The 15,928-nt window shown below is 40.5% G+C and overlaps 1 protein-coding gene across 1 annotated transcript; it reads right to left on the bottom strand.

Moving 5' to 3' along the window:
- Nucleotides 1-12,398: 12,398 nt before the first annotated feature.
- Nucleotides 12,399-15,314, bottom strand: LOC133107401 (olfactory receptor 1S1-like). Its single transcript, XM_061216392.1, has 3 exons — nt 15,075-15,314; nt 14,724-14,900; nt 12,399-12,458 (listed from the first exon to the last, which is right to left on the bottom strand). The coding sequence occupies exons 1-3, from the start codon at nt 15,312-15,314 to the stop codon at nt 12,399-12,401; spliced, it is 477 nt and encodes a 158-aa protein (XP_061072376.1).
- Nucleotides 15,315-15,928: the final 614 nt, after the last annotated feature.

Genomic DNA, 15,928 nt, shown 5'->3' with positions numbered 1-15,928 from the left:
TGCCACGGCCATATAAAAATACACACCAACACATGACTTTGCAGCTCTGATAAGCCAATACCTGTGAGGTATTCAGCATATTGGAGGTATTGATTTCCCTTGAGTCTCCAGTGCAGTTCTCATTTTAGAATCACCGTTGACCATACCCTCAAAATTTGCCTCGGAAATCTAATAGTTATTACTGTTATTAAAACTATTACTGTATGACTTATGCTAGCAATAGGATATATTCAGTTTGCTAGCTACATAGAAAGTAGTACAAAGTGTTTCGTGATGATGAAAGAGGGTAGTGAGGATGAAATATATGCATTTACGTACCTGATACTCCCTGCTACGCTCTTCTTTTGTGTAGCAGATGGTAAAGAGAATTAGACTTCAGACACAGAAGTATAGTAACAGGGAAACATGTCTTTACTTCAGCACCATTAGCGACTACACCAGGTGCCAGAATGACTAGTGGATGGATTGAGGGCAAAGATGGCCATCGTGTGACACCAGGTTATGATTGAAACATCAACTAGCGAATGAGCAGCCCCATTGTCTTTGTTCCAAAGAAGGATGGATGTCTTAGGGTCTGTATCAACTTCAGGATGATCAATGCTGTCTTGTAGCTTGACACATAAGCAATTCCTCACATTTAAGAGCTCCTGGACAATATTGGGTGGATCAACTTCATCACCACACTGGACCTCTGCAAGGGGTACTGGCAGGTGCCTATGGAACATAAGTGCAGATGTAACAGGTGAGAAAATTGCCTGAGTCCGAGGTGGGATTTGAACCCCGGCCTTCTCACTTGTCCAAATTATTTGTTGAACGAACGCGTTACCAGTCAGCTAAACACAAACTCGCCTCTAGCCAAGGGCAACAACGTTCTTTTGAATTTGAGGGTTACGTCATCGGGGAGTGTTGTTGCGATAACCTGCTACCAGCCTTCGCTTTTCACTGCACCATCCGTGCTTACTAGCGAACTTGCCGAGCTAACCACACTACAGAGAGTACAAGACATTCTCTGGGACTATTTCAGTTCACGGTGATACACCTTGGATGGCATGGGGCACCAGGCAACTTCTAGCACCTTAGGGATTGGAAACTGCATGGCTGTGAGAACTGCTGTGCAGCATACCTGGATGATGTCATAATTTTCAGCAACATATGGAATGAACAACTCCAGCATCTTTGTCAGGTCCTGTAGCACATAAAGGTGGCTGGACTGTCCTTGAATGTGGAGAATGTGAGTGAGCATAGCAGGAAACAAGCTCCCTGGTGGACAAAATGGAGGCCATACGAAACAGCCACAACCCCATACTGGAAAACAGGTGAGGTCCTTTTTGGGCATAGTTGGTACTGGCATTGCTGTATCCCTCACCAATCGTAGTTCCAAAGCTGGGAGGAACTTGGGTAGAGAAGTGTGATGCAGCCTTTACCACCTTCATAAAGAATCTATGTAACCCTCCTAGTGCAACTGTAGCATGGTTAGCTCAGCTAGTTCGCTAGTAAGCACGGATGGTGCAGTGAAAGCGAAGGCTGGTAGCAGGTTATCGCGACAACACTCCCCGATGACGTAACTCTCAAATTCAAAAGAACGTTGTTGCCCTTGGCTAGAGGCGAGTTCATCTATAGCTGACTGGTAACGCATTCGTTCAACAAATATTTGGACAAGTGAGAGGCTAGGGTTCAAATCCCACCTCGGACTCAGGCAATTTCTCACCTGTTACATTGGTGCCATGACTCGGATCTGGGTGAGAGTAAAAAATAAAATAAAAATGGTTGCTGCGGAGTTTCACATGGAGGGGAAGTCAAAGGGGGGTGAGTGTAGCATGGTTAGCTCAGCTAGTTCGCTAGTAAGCACGGATGGTGCAGTGAAAGCGAAGGCTGGTAGCAGGTTATCGCGACAACACTCCCCGATGACATAACCCTCAAATTCAAAAGAACGTTGTTGCCCTTGGCTAGAGGCGAGTTCGTCTTTAGCTGACTGGTAACGCATACAAAAACATTTTGTATGAATGCATTGGAGTGCCTTAGTTTTGGTTGGGGAATCAGAACGTACTGTTAACCTGAACCGCTTGGGGCGGATTTTGACATTTCGGAACACAGGCCAATTTCAGTGGTCAGAACATTCGGTCACCTGTCGTCAAATTATCGTGAGACCAGGCTCCTAGATCAGTGTTGTGGAAGTTATAGAGTGAGAGTGAGCCAGAAGTCGACTTGCCTTGTGTTTTAAGCCTGATTTATACTTGATTACACAGCCTTGCGTTTTGGATGACGGAAAATTTATTTTTTTGTCGCACGGCATTGACTGGACAGTCGAATGGAACACTGAGATTCATTGTCATGGATAGGCTACACCTGGCCCACACCTGTGTTTTCAAAAATGTAAGTTTCAGCTTTTTGCCATCTTGTTGCAAAAGAGACAACATGATCCACATCACAGACCTTCACCAAAGTATAAATGCAAAATGTAGTGCAACAATTTTATTTTTGTCCTACGACAAAAAGCAGTGCGACAGAGTATGAATTAGGTTTTGTTTAATAGATTGTTCTGTTTAGTGTATGCTTTCATGAGCTCAGGGAGTTTTTGTGTGTGATTCTGGATATTTCAGATTTTTGGAGAAGCTACTGTTGACCAACTGACTCTGTAATGGCATGTAGCGGGGTGTTTGGTGGTTCATGATTCAAGACAAATCTGCTGATGTGGTCAGCTTCTGGGAAAATAAAGGAACATTTCATTGCAACTTGACAGTTGAACTTATGTGCACCAGAAATGTATTTTGTTTTCATTCAATTATGAATAATTGAATGTGCCTCTACCTGCCATCAACATACACCTCTCAAACTATCTAATGTATCTTTCACCACACAAAACTGCACAGATTAATTGAATTAATTGAGAAAAGTATAAAACTCCAGAATGTGAACTATCCATTTAAACTGTTCTAATTACTCATTGTTCAAAACAGCAGGATGAATGAGAAATGAAAATTACTTCATCATTACTTACAGTGGAAATCATTTACCTTTTCTTTACCAATTAACATCTTGTAAATCTGAACTCTTATGGCTTTAATGCTAAACCCATAAATGACAGGATTAAACAATGGGGGAATTATCAGAAAGTAAATTGACATGAATAACTGAGCTCCATAAGGTACATTACTCATGCTAAACTGTGAATAACTATGGGTCATCTTGGATAAGCTCCCCACAGAATACATAAGCACAGACAATAAGTGTGGGGTGCATGTTTGAATAGCTTTGATTTGAGATTCCTTAGGAGCAGAGAGGCAAATTCTGAGTATATGTGCGTAGGAAAGTAGTATTAGAACAATCTGAGAACAAGGTGAAACAAACATGAATGCCAGCCCAACAAGGTGCACAACTGAGGTATCAGAACAAGAGAGTTTAAATAAAGGATAAATACTACAATACAATTTTTCAATGACTCTGCCACAAAATGAACGTCGTACAGATAATGTAAAGTAAATGGAAAAGTAAAGACAGGGGATAACCCAGGACAATGCAATAGCCAAAAAAACTTTTCTTGGAGACATGAGGAGGTGATAGTGTAATGGGTGACAAATAGCAACATACCGGTCATAAGCCATCACTGCTAAAATAGTGAATTCAACTTTACCATATGAGTACATACAATATACCTGTAATAGGCAATTGGCCAGAGATATTTCATAATCACGAGATGACAAAAATACAAGTGTAGAGGGTAATAATGATGTGCTCCCATAAAGTCCATTCACTGCTAAGTTACATATAAACAAATACATGGGTTCATGCAGGCCCCTCTCAAAGAAAATGATCAAAATTAGAACAGAGTTGCCGAATAATATCACAACATATAAAATAAGGAAACATATGAAGAATAAGTGTCTGTGATCTTCCAGTTCAGCGTATGCTGTCAATGTGAAGGATGTCACTGCTGATACATTTTCCATTGTCACCTGGAGTCAGTGCTGTGGAGAAGAACGTGTGGGTTTGTGTTTTAAAACCGAGCGCTTCCAGCCTACTGAAAAATAATTAAAATACAGTAACATGTGGTTTTTGTGTGGCACTTAAATTTCAGAGAGTTTATTATTCATACAGAATATACCAATGGATATGTTTACCTATTTGCATAGCAATATCCTGATCATTGGGTGTAATCAGTGTATGCTTGGGTATAGATTTTTGTATATGCATTGATATAAAGCATGGGATTACTCAAGTAGCTCGGTTTACATGATTCTGAAAATCGACTTCTGCTTGTTATGCACAGTTTGAAATAAGCAAAACTATTCTGCAAGATATCTGTGTAAATAAATCGTAAGATTCTGCAAAAATCTGTGCATGTTTAGGCATTTGAATATGCCAATTGTAACCTACACCGATAAAGGTTATCAGATGAAGGCTTTACATAACCATTCTGATAATCAGAGTTTTACCATATTTGGGGTAAAATTGGATTATTATTGGGTATTTAAACACACCCAAGATGTGATGTTACAGCTCAGAAAAGAATGAACATAATATTAAATTAAGTAAAATGACTGCATCCCTGACAAAATAAAAGGAAGCAAAAGTATGATACCTTTTCTGTACATGCCTAATAAAGTTTCTGAAGAATGTAGAAAACACATATTCTACCAGTCAGCCATATGTTTATTTAATTACCTTCAGTTAGTTTCCTTCAAAATCTTTTTTTGCCTTCAGAGAAAAGCTTTTTGTCTCATTGCAGTTCTGTAGTCATACACCACATCACTACATCTGATTTCTAACTTTGAGTCTTTTATAATGCCATGGCCATATAAAAATACACACCAACACGTGACTTTGCAGCTCTGATAAGCCAATACCTGTGAGGTATTCAACATATTGGAGGTATTGATTTCCCATGGGTCTCCAGTGCAGTTCTCATTTTAGAATCACCGTTGACCATACCCTCAAAATTTGCCTCGGAAATCTAATAGTTATTACTGTTATTAAAACTATTACTGTATGACTTATGCTAGCAATAGGATATATTCAGTTTGCTAGCTACATAGAAAGTAGTACAAAGTGTTTCGTGATGATGAAAGAGGGTAGTGAGGATGAAATATATGCATTTACGTACCTGATACTCCCTGCTACGCTCTTCTTTTGTGTAGCAGATGGTAAAGAGAATTAGACTTCAGACACAGAAGTATAGTAACAGGGAAACATGTCTTTACTTCAGCACCATTAGCGACTACACCAGGTGCCAGAATGACTAGTGGATGGATTGAGGGCAAAGATGGCCATCGTGTGACACCAGGTTATGATTGAAACATCAACTAGCGAATGAGCAGCCCCATTGTCTTTGTTCCAAAGAAGGATGGATGTCTTAGGGTCTGTATCAACTTCAGGATGATCAATGCTGTCTTGTAGCTTGACACATAAGCAATTCCTCACATTTAAGAGCTCCTGGACAATATTGGGTGGATCAACTTCATCACCACACTGGACCTCTGCAAGGGGTACTGGCAGGTGCCTATGGAACATAAGTGCAGATGTAACAGGTGAGAAAATTGCCTGAGTCCGAGGTGGGATTTGAACCCCGGCCTTCTCACTTGTCCAAATTATTTGTTGAACGAACGCGTTACCAGTCAGCTAAACACAAACTCACCTCTAGCCAAGGGCAACAACGTTCTTTTGAATTTGAGGGTTACGTCATCGGGGAGTGTTGTTGCGATAACCTGCTACCAGCCTTCGCTTTTCACTGCACCATCCGTGCTTACTAGCGAACTAGCCGAGCCAACCACACTACAGAGAGTACAAGACATTCTCTGGGACTATTTCAGTTCACGGTGATACACCTTGGATGGCATGGGGCACCAGGCAACTTCTAGCACCTTAGGGATTGGAAACTGCATGGCTGTGAGAACTGCTGTGCAGCATACCTGGATGATGTCATAATTTTCAGCAACATATGGAATGAACAACTCCAGCATATTTGTCAGGTCCTGTAGCACATAAAGGTGGCTGGACTGTCCTCGAATGTGGAGAATGTGAGTGAGCATAGCAGGAAACAAGCTCCCTGGTGGACAAAATGGAGGCCATACGAAACAGCCACAACCCCATACTGGAAAACAGGTGAGGTCCTTTTTGGGCATGGTTGGTACTGGCATTGCTGTATCCCTCACCAATCGTAGTTCCAAAGCTGGGAGGAACTTGCGTAGAGAAGTGTGATGCAGCCTTTACCACCTTCATAAAGAAGCTATGTAACCCTCCTAGTGCAACTGTAGCATGGTTAGCTCAGCTAGTTCGCTAGTAAGCACGGATGGTGCAGTGAAAGCGAAGGCTGGTAGCAGGTTATCGCCACAACACTCCCCGATGACATAACCCTCAAATTCAAAAGAACGTTGTTGCCCTTGGCTAGAGACGAGTTCGTCTTTAGCTGACTGGTAACGGGTTCGTTCAACAAATATTTGGACAAGTGAGAGGCTGGGGTTCAAATCCCACCTCAGACTCAGGCAATTTCTCACCTGTTACATTGGTGCCGTGACTCGGATCTGGGTGGGAGTAAAAAATAAAATAAAAATGGTTGCTGCAGAGTTTCACATGGAGGGGAAGTCAAAGGGGGGTGAGTGTAGCATGGTTAGCTCAGCTAGTTCGCTAGTAAGCACGGATGGTGCAGTGAAAGCGAAGGCTGGTAGCAGGTTATCGCGACAACACTCCCCGATGACGTAACCCTCAAATTCAAAAGAACGTTGTTGCCCTTGGCTAGAGTCGAGTTTGTCTTTAGCTGACTGGTAACGCATACAAAACATTTTGTATGAATGCATTGGAGTGTCTTAGTTTTGGTTGGGGAATCAGAACGTACTGTTAACCTGAACCGCTTGGGGCGGATTTTGACATTTCGGAACACAGGCCAATTTCAGTGGTCAGAACATTCGGTCACCTGTCGTCAAATTATCGTGAGACCAGGCTCCTAGATCAGTGTTGTGGAAGTTATACAGTGAGAGTGAGCCAGAAATCGACTTGCCTTGTGTTTTAAGCCTGATTTATACTTGATTACACAGCCTTGCGTGTTGGATGACGGAAAATTAATTTTTTTGAGGTGTGATGACACAGCTCAGATAATAATACATATCAGAAAATAAAAAAGTACATGATTAATACAGTTTCTAAAAAATGTAGACAATATGCTACAAGTCTGCCATATGTGTAGTTAATTACCTGTTTCCTTCAAAATGTTTTTTTGCCTTCAGAGAAAAACTTTCTGACTCATTGCAGTGCTCTAGCCATACACCACAACAGTATGACTGAAAGAGATTTCTACCTTTGAGCCTTTTGTAACTCCACGGCAAAAATACACACCAACATGTGACTTTGTAATTCTGATAAGCCAATACCTGTGAGGTATTCAGCATATTGGATGTATTGATTCCCCATGAGTCTCCAGTGCAGTGAGGGCAAGTGCTCTCATTATAGAATCACCATAGGCCAAACTGTCTTGCTTTTCCTTGCTTTTAGCTAGATACATAGAAAGTACTAGAAAGTCATACAAAGACTTCCAATATTTATTTAAGAGGAGTTTTTCCCTCTCCACTTTCTACTGCTAACTCTTCGGTGCCACGTCCCACTTTTTAAGCTATGGTTTTTGGTGTCTCCATCTGGTCAGTAACTTTATCATGAATTACGGAGAGATATTTTTGGCCAGAATCTCACTATGTGAGGGATGTTGAATGACTGCTCTTCTGGAAAGTGATTTCCTTGAGGCGTTAATCGGTCACCATTGTCAGCTTGTTGAGCATCTCCAGAGCAAGATCCGTGATCTTGAGGGCCAGCTAGCTGGACATTTGCATAGTTCACAATTGAGTTCCAGGAACTAAGCAGTACCTCTTTTAAAGAGCTAGTGTGCAAGCCACAGCCGGGAGGGGTGGAGACCTCAGACTATGGAGACTGGTGGTCTTTGTGGTGCTCCAACAGAACACCAAGGCTCAGGACCAGCGGACCTGGCAGGATCCCCTGCCACATAACTGACACAGAGCTAAGGACTGCCTGACTAAGGTAGCTGAAGGGCATGGCATAGTGAAAGTTTGAGCGGACCACGGAAATGTTGGAACCGGAGTATTATTCCAGAATCCTATACCCTTTCCTCAGCAGATCAGCTTGAAAGGCATACCACAACCAGCCCACCCAGGAAGTAGAAGACTACCTATTGCTGAAGGCTGCTGGGGCATGGTAGCCCAGCTATTTGGTCAAAATGCAAGGTGGTTGTGCAAGAAGCCCCGGACTAGCACCAGAAAAGGGAGCTGCAACATGATTTCCTCAAGAGTGCAACCAAGCTTCTTGGTTGCCAGACAACAAGGGTAGGATCCCCTCTGTTGTAAGGTGTAGGGTACATGGCCATTGTTGGTGCGACTGCAGTGACTAACCAATGACGTCCTACCTGGGCCTCCTCTTGCCTGCTGGGCCTAGTAAATACGAAGCAATCCGGACAAGTGTAAGGACCACCAAACCCATCAAATGAATTTAATAAAGGAATGGAAGGAGAGGAAGACCACTCTGAAGAAGGCAGTTCGAGGACATTATTAGGAAAAATATTATTTAAATGCACTGCTACTGTATGTCAGTGCGGGAAAAACCACCACCAACAATCTGACTGTGAACATGTCCCCGCCCACCAAGTAACTGGATACAAAATATCCTCCCCTCTAACTAGGGTAAGCACGCCACGAGCACTGCGTTTGCAGGCAGCATTTAGCTGAGAATTGCAAGAGTTCAGAGTGCAGTCATAGAAAGAGAAGAAGACCCTCCGACACATTTTAGATCAGGTGCCTGGGAACACTTTGGATTTGCCATAAGGTATGAAGGTGATGGCAAACGCCATGTTGAAAGAAACTTTGCCGTTTGTCAAACAACTGCCACACCTACACATCAAATTTGTCATCCCAATTGCGGCGACATCTCCCCTCTGAGCAATTCGGTGGCTTTAAGAGAAAACACAAATCCACAGTAATGCAGCAGCAGCAAGTTAGAATCAGCCCTGTCTGGTAGTTCACTGCAGGCAAAGTTCACTTTTGCAATAGGAACGTTTATTGCGGCAGATTTAAGATCGTTTTCTAAGGTCGAGAACGGGGGGTTTGAACACATGTTGAGCCGCATCACACAAGTCCATCACGCCAATATTTTAGCAACGCCATAATAGCAACATTATATTACAATGTTTTGCTATAGTACTATCCTTTTGTTGTTGAGTGCTACTGACATGTTTTCTGTTATTTCTGTGACATTTACAAATATAAAATTTGTTGAATGTTTCAATAGATTTTAACTAAAACATAATGTATATGAGTACTAATTTTTTTATTGAAACCATACTGAACCATACAGAACCATGAACCTTCAATAACTGTACGGTATTGTACCAAATCACAGCTTTACAGCCCTAATAAACACTGCTTTGCATTGAAGAGCTCCTGGAGAATATTGGACAGATCAACTTCATCACCAGACTGGACCTCTGCAAGGGGTACCAGCAGGTGCCCATGGAACAGAAGTGCAGAGCGTAAAGGGCATTCCGAGACTGTTTGAGTTCATTGTGATGCACTTTGGATGGCGTGGGGCACCGGGCACCATCCAGCACCTTATGGAATGGTTACTGCATGGCTGTGAGGACTGCTGCCCATGATGTCCTGCATGATGTCCTCGTCTTCAGCAACATGTGGAGTGAACAACTCTTAGGCAGGTCCTGTAGCACATTGACCACAACTATGGGAAATGGATTGACCTTGAATGTGGAAAATGTGAGCGAACATAGCAGGAAACTCGGAACCTCAGCGACAAAGTGGAGGCCATGCAAAACAGCCCCCATACTTGAAAACAGGTGAGGTCTTTTTTAGGGCTGGCCGGTACTGGTGTAGCATGGTTAGGACAGCTAGTTCGCTAGTAAGCATGGTGATGTGCAGTGAAAGCGAAGGCTGGTAGCAGGTTATGGCGACAACACTCCCCGATGGCGTAACCCTCAAATTCAAAAGAACGTTGTTGTCGCTAGGGGCGAGTTTGTCTTTAGCTGACTGGTAACGCGTTCGTTCAGCAAATATTTGGACAAGTGAGAGGCTGGGGTTCAAATCCCACCTCGGACTCAGGCAATTTCTCACCTGTTACACTGGCATTGATTTGTCCCACACCAATCTGACAGGGACCCTGTTGTTTGGACAGAGGAGTGTCAGGCAACCTTCACCACCCTCAAAATGACCTGTCCTCTACCTTAGCCGGAAGCTCCTCCCCAAAGAAACAGGATATTCAATCTCAGAGAAAGAGTGCCTTGCCATCAAGTGGGCCCTGGAGGGTCATGGGTGCTACCATCTGTTCAATCAAATGGCAGAATATCGAACCATCACCTGGATCCACATTAAAGACCAAAATAAACTGTGAACAGATAGCTTATTGCACTATAGCCCTGGGGCCTCATTTATAAACGTTGCGTAGGCACAAAAGAATGCGTACGCCACTTTCTAAGCAAACTTTGGCATTTATAAAAAACGAACTTGACCGGAAAATGTGCGGTCCTCGACGGAAACTCTGACCCATGCGTACGCACATTAACTGGGGAAATGAGAAACTGTGCCTTTAATGCTCGTGACGTAAGACCAGGAAAACGGGAAGTGAAACAGGATTTAAAAAGGTATAAAGATTTGCCGGGAGTTGTGGCTGGGTATGGCTGCTGTAAGGACGTGCTTCGTCCCTGTTATACTTATTAAAGTGTTGTGTTGTTGAATCTCGCTATACGGGTTCTCTTCCTTCTTAAGTGCAACACAACATTTGGCGACGAGAGAAGTCGAAAATGATATACAACAGATACCACTGTGTAAAATAAATCGAAATTGATTGTTGTTGATTGTACTCTTAAAGGGTTCTGATTTTCTGCATGTTTACACTAGGACTCGGAACTATACTGTCCTCTCAGGTCCTATTTGCACTTGTTCTTGTGTTTAATTTGCACTTTGTTGTACGTCGCTCTGGATAAGAGCGTCTACTAAATGCCAGGCAATGTAATGTAATGTAATGTAATGTAATGAAATATTACCTCTCGCATATCATATACGAAGAGTTAATTTGCAAAAACGGATAAAAGCCTCTCTTACAACGAATAAACAAACAGCTGTTTGATTGATGCTCCCTGGAGTGCCCAAAAAATATGATTTAGGATGATAAATATAAACGGAGATGTTGTTGTAAAATAATCCCTCAAATATGTAGACGAATTGTTAAACAATACTTCATGTTATTAAATGTATTCTCATAAATAATATGGTGAACAGTCGGACAAATTGCGCTGCACTGATGCCGTTTACAATGCGTCAGTCGGGCAGATACGAGCATAGTTTCATATATTGTTATCATATTCATATATTACGTTTTATAATGTGTTTATTGTTATAAATTTTTGTTTGTTTTATCTCTTAATTTTGTAACTGTGTTTTCAATGGTGCTAGACAAATGACGTGTATTATTATTATTATTATCATCGTCATCATCAGAAAATATGCTAATTTGGAGTATTTGTGCATAAGAAAATAGTATCATGACAAAGAAGAAGTAATATTGGTCCCAGAAATCTCTGAAGGGTCGTATCAAAGCTAGAAAGTTTAACTAAAGTAAAACTCATACAATAAACCTTTTCCGTAAGCCTGTCACAGTAATGACAGATGGCAACAAACTGGTCAGAGCCCATCACTGCTAAAATAGTGAATTCAACAACACCGTAGGAGAGTAAGAAATATATCTGTAATAGAAAAAGGGTCAGTGGCCAGTTTCATAAAACACCTGCATAAAAAACTAAAAAAGTGTAATTTCCCCTTAAGGTTTCCCTCAAGTTTCCCTTAAATTTGAGAGTAGAAATTGGCCACATAGCCATCTCCTGTGCCAATTTGTAGGCAGTGACGAATCTACGCCGACCTTACTGGGTCTTCTCTCGCCTCCTGGGCCAACTCATTATGAAGTTCACCATCTGGACAAGGGTAAGGACTGCCAGACCTCTCATGTAAATGTAATAAAGGAACGGAAGAAGAAGAAGACTACTCAGGGGAAGGCACTGATGGTGAGGAAGCTCTAGAATGATGAGGATATGAAAGGGGGCTCTGAGACCTAGCAGTAGCAGAACCAGGTGAATCTGCAGCATCTGAACACTAAACAGGTGGCCTACCTCCATCAGGTCTTTGCTGACCTCCCAGCTCAGTTACAGACAAGGCCAGGAAGGAGCAGTCTATTGCAGCATGAAATCTTCCTGAAAAACCACACTCTAAGGGCTAAGATAAAAAGATGAATGTAATGTAATAGCCTACATGTGAAACCAGGATGTGATTGCACCATCAGCTTGTGAATAGAGCAGCCCCATTATCTTTGCTCCAAAGAAGGACGGATGCTTTAGGGTTTCGACTTGTTCAATGTTCAATGCCGTCTCGCAGCTTAACACATAAGCAGTGCCTCACATTGAAGAGCTCCTGGAGAATATTGGGCAGAGCAACTTCATCAGCACACTGAATCTCTGCAAAGGGTACTGGCAGGTGCCCATGGAACATTTCTCTTTTGGCCAATCGATGTGTTCCTTGGCAAATTTTAACCGATTCTGCACATGCCCTTTTTTCAACAATGGTGCTTTACGGGGGCTTCTTGCTGACAGCTTAGCTTCGATCAAACGTCTTCTGACTGTAACAGCACTTACAGGTAATTATAGGTCATCTTTGATCTTTCTGGAGCTGATGAATGGCTGAATCTTTGCCATTCAGACTATTCCTCGATCCGTTTTAAAAGTAGTTGCCTGCTTTCTTTTCGCTTGTTTCGGGTTTTTGTTGCCATTTTAAAGAATTTGAAATCATTTTAGCTCAGCATCCTATAATTTGTTGCATTTCTCTCAGCATTTTCCCCTCTCCAATCAATATTTAATCAAATTACGTTGTTCCTCCGAACAATGTTTGGAACGGCCCATTTTACTGAGCAATTCAGAAGGAAATATATTTTATAACAATTTGTGAAACACTTGCTTCCCTTCTTCCTTAATAAAGGACAATTAATGACCCCTGTTTTTTCACAGAATGAATGAATTCTCTAATTAAACTCCACACTGCTATTATTTTGAACACACCCCTTTCAATAAATGAGTCGATTACTCAGAACAAGCAGTGTGTATGTCATGACAGTTGGGTCTGTTGTTTTTCTATTACACTACTACATCTACAAGTAAAGTATTTGCCATGCAGAAATATCACTACTTCTAATAGCAGTGGTTCGTCAGGTTACTGATGTTGTACTGCTATTTTCTTGAACACAACTGTAATGTATGTAATTCATTGTGCAATTCAAGTATTTTCAGTTTGTTGGCAAGAATATTCTCTAATTATTCACTCACAAATTAGGCATTGCAAAAAACTTGATCCATGAAAGCACGTGATAATATTTTACAGTATAGTTATTTATTTTTAAATAGAAAACCAACAGTATTCATACAAAACATTTTTTAATTTTCACTACTACTGCTTGTAATTAACTGAATAAAATACAGTTCTGTGCAGTCCTTAGGCACCTTAGACATTATTACATATATGTTTACTTTTTTGTGTGTGTTAGTATAAAAGAACACATTTGAGATTTCCAAAATATTTAATTTTTGTATTTGATTAAAAAAAAATAACATATTACTGTAAGCAATTGACAACTTTTTACATAAAAACTTGATCAAGGCTGTCAGATCAGAAGCAAGGAGTCAGCCAAAGAAGGCAGAAGAACTGTGGCAAGTTCTCCAACATGATTGGAACAATCTCCCTGCTGATTGTCTCATAGAACTGCAGGACAGCGTTGGCTATCTCAGAGAAGTGATGCAGTTTTAACGCTGAAGGGTGGTCAAAAATATTGATTTAATTCCGTTTTTAACTATTCTGCCAAATGTATGTGTATGTGTAATGTGTAATGCTAAAATGTAATGTTAAATGGATGGTATTTTTATTTGGACCTTTCATTTAATTATTTTTGAAAGAATCGTATCTGTACTTTCGAACAGTACTGTATGTGTAATGGATACTTCTCTTTGTGGATTTTTTAAATGTATACTTTCATGAGCAAAGGAAGTTATTTGTGTGTGATTCGGGATATTTTCAGATACTTAGAGAAGCTGCTGTCGAACAACATACTTGTAATGGCAGGTATCAAGGCCATTACATACTGTCTGATTCATTCTCCAACCACCTAAAATACCCTTCACCACACACAAAACAGCCCGGATTCATTTAAAAACACACAAAAAAATATTAAACTCCACAAAGTGAACTATCTATTTCCAGATTACTCATTGCTCAAAATGACATGATAAATAAGAAAATATAAATAACGGGAAGAAAATTACTTCATCATCACTGAAAGTGGGAATGGTTAAATTTTTCTTTAAAAATACACAGCTTGTAAATCTGAACTCTTATGGCTTTAATGCTAAACCCATAAATGACAGGATTAAACAATGGGGGAATTATCACAAAGTAAATGGACATGAATATCTGAGCTTCAGAAGGTACATTACTCATAAACTGTGAATAACTGTGGGTCGTCTTAAATAAGCTCCCAATAGAATAGATAATCACAGACAATAAGTGCGGGGTGCATGTTTGAATAGCTTTGATTTTAGATTCCTTAGAAGCAAACAGGCAGATTCTGAGTATTTGTGCGTAGGAAAAGAGTATGAGAACAATCTGAGAACAAGGTGAAACAAAAATGAATACCAGCCCAACAAGGTGCAGAACTGACGTATCAGAACAAGATAGTTTAAATAAAGGATAAATGCTACAATACAATTGTTCAATGATTCTGCCACAAAATGAACGTTGTACAGATAATATGAAGTAAATGGTAAAGTAAAGACATGGGATAATCCAGGACAATGCAATAGCCACGAAAACCTTTATTGGACACATGAGGAGATGATAGTGTAATGGGTGACAAATAGCAACATACCGGTCATAAGCCATTACTGCTAAAATAGTGAATTCAATATTAGCAAATGAGTATAAACCATATATCTGTAACAGACAATGTGTCAGAGATATTTTGTAGTTATGAGATAACAAAAGGACAAGCATAGATGGTAATAATGATGTGCTCCCTAAAAGTCCATTCACTGCTAAGTTACATATAAACAAATACATGGGTTCATGCAGGCCCCTCTCAAAGAAAATGGTCAAAATTAGAACACAGTTGCCCAATAATATCACAACATATAAAAGAAGGAAACATATGAAGAATAAATATCTGTGACCTTCCAGTTCATTGTATGCCTGCAATATGAAGGATGTCACTGCTGATACATTTTCCATGGTCAACTGGAGTCAGTGCTGTAGAGAATAATGTGTGGGTTTGTGAACATGTTTTAAAACTGAGCACTTCCAGCCTACTGAAAAAACTACAAAAACTACAGTAACATATGGTTTTTGTGAGGCACTTCAATTTCACAGAGTTTATCATTCATACGGAATATACCAATGGCTATGTTTACCTATTTGCGCAGCAATATCCTGATTATTGGGTGTAATCAGTTTATGCCTGGATTTTTATTTTTATTCTGTGTTTGTTTTTGTCTGGGACCTTTGACTTTTGCTTGACATGCAGTTTGAAATAGCCATAACAATTCTACAAGATTTCTACAAACACCAAAAAATCACAAGATTCTGCAAAAATGCAGGCATCTTAAGGGATTTGTATATGCCGATTATAAATTTACACTGATAAGGTTATCAGATAAAGACATCTACATGACCATCCTGATAATCAGTTTTACCATATCTGGGGTAAAATGGGATTATTAGTGGGTATGTAAACATACCCAAGGTGTGATGATACAGCTCAGCTAATAATAATACATAAATGTACATGATTAATAAAGTTTCTAAAAAACATAGAAAACACACTCCAAGTCTGCCATATGTTTAGT

The sequence above is a fragment of the Conger conger genome, chromosome 13 (genome assembly GCF_963514075.1).
Source record: "Conger conger chromosome 13, fConCon1.1, whole genome shotgun sequence".
Taxonomy (NCBI): domain Eukaryota; kingdom Metazoa; phylum Chordata; class Actinopteri; order Anguilliformes; family Congridae; genus Conger; species Conger conger.
Note: the sequence above shows the minus strand (reverse complement) of the source record. Positions and strands in the feature narration are given on the sequence as shown.

What these genes read in the sequence shown, in the direction of transcription:
- LOC133107401 (XM_061216392.1), bottom strand. Translation starts at nt 15,314, where the DNA reads ATGGAAAATGTATCAGCAGTGACATCCTTCATATTGCAGGCATACAAT. An exon ending in CATTATTACCATCTATGCTT is followed by an intron (nt 14,901 to 15,074) that starts GTCCTTTTGTTA and finishes TGTCCAATAAAG; the next exon opens with GTTTTCGTGGCTATTGCATT. An exon ending in TTCTGCACCTTGTTGGGCTG is followed by an intron (nt 12,459 to 14,723) that starts GTATTCATTTTT and finishes AATATTCTCCAG; the next exon opens with GAGCTCTTCAATGTGAGGCA.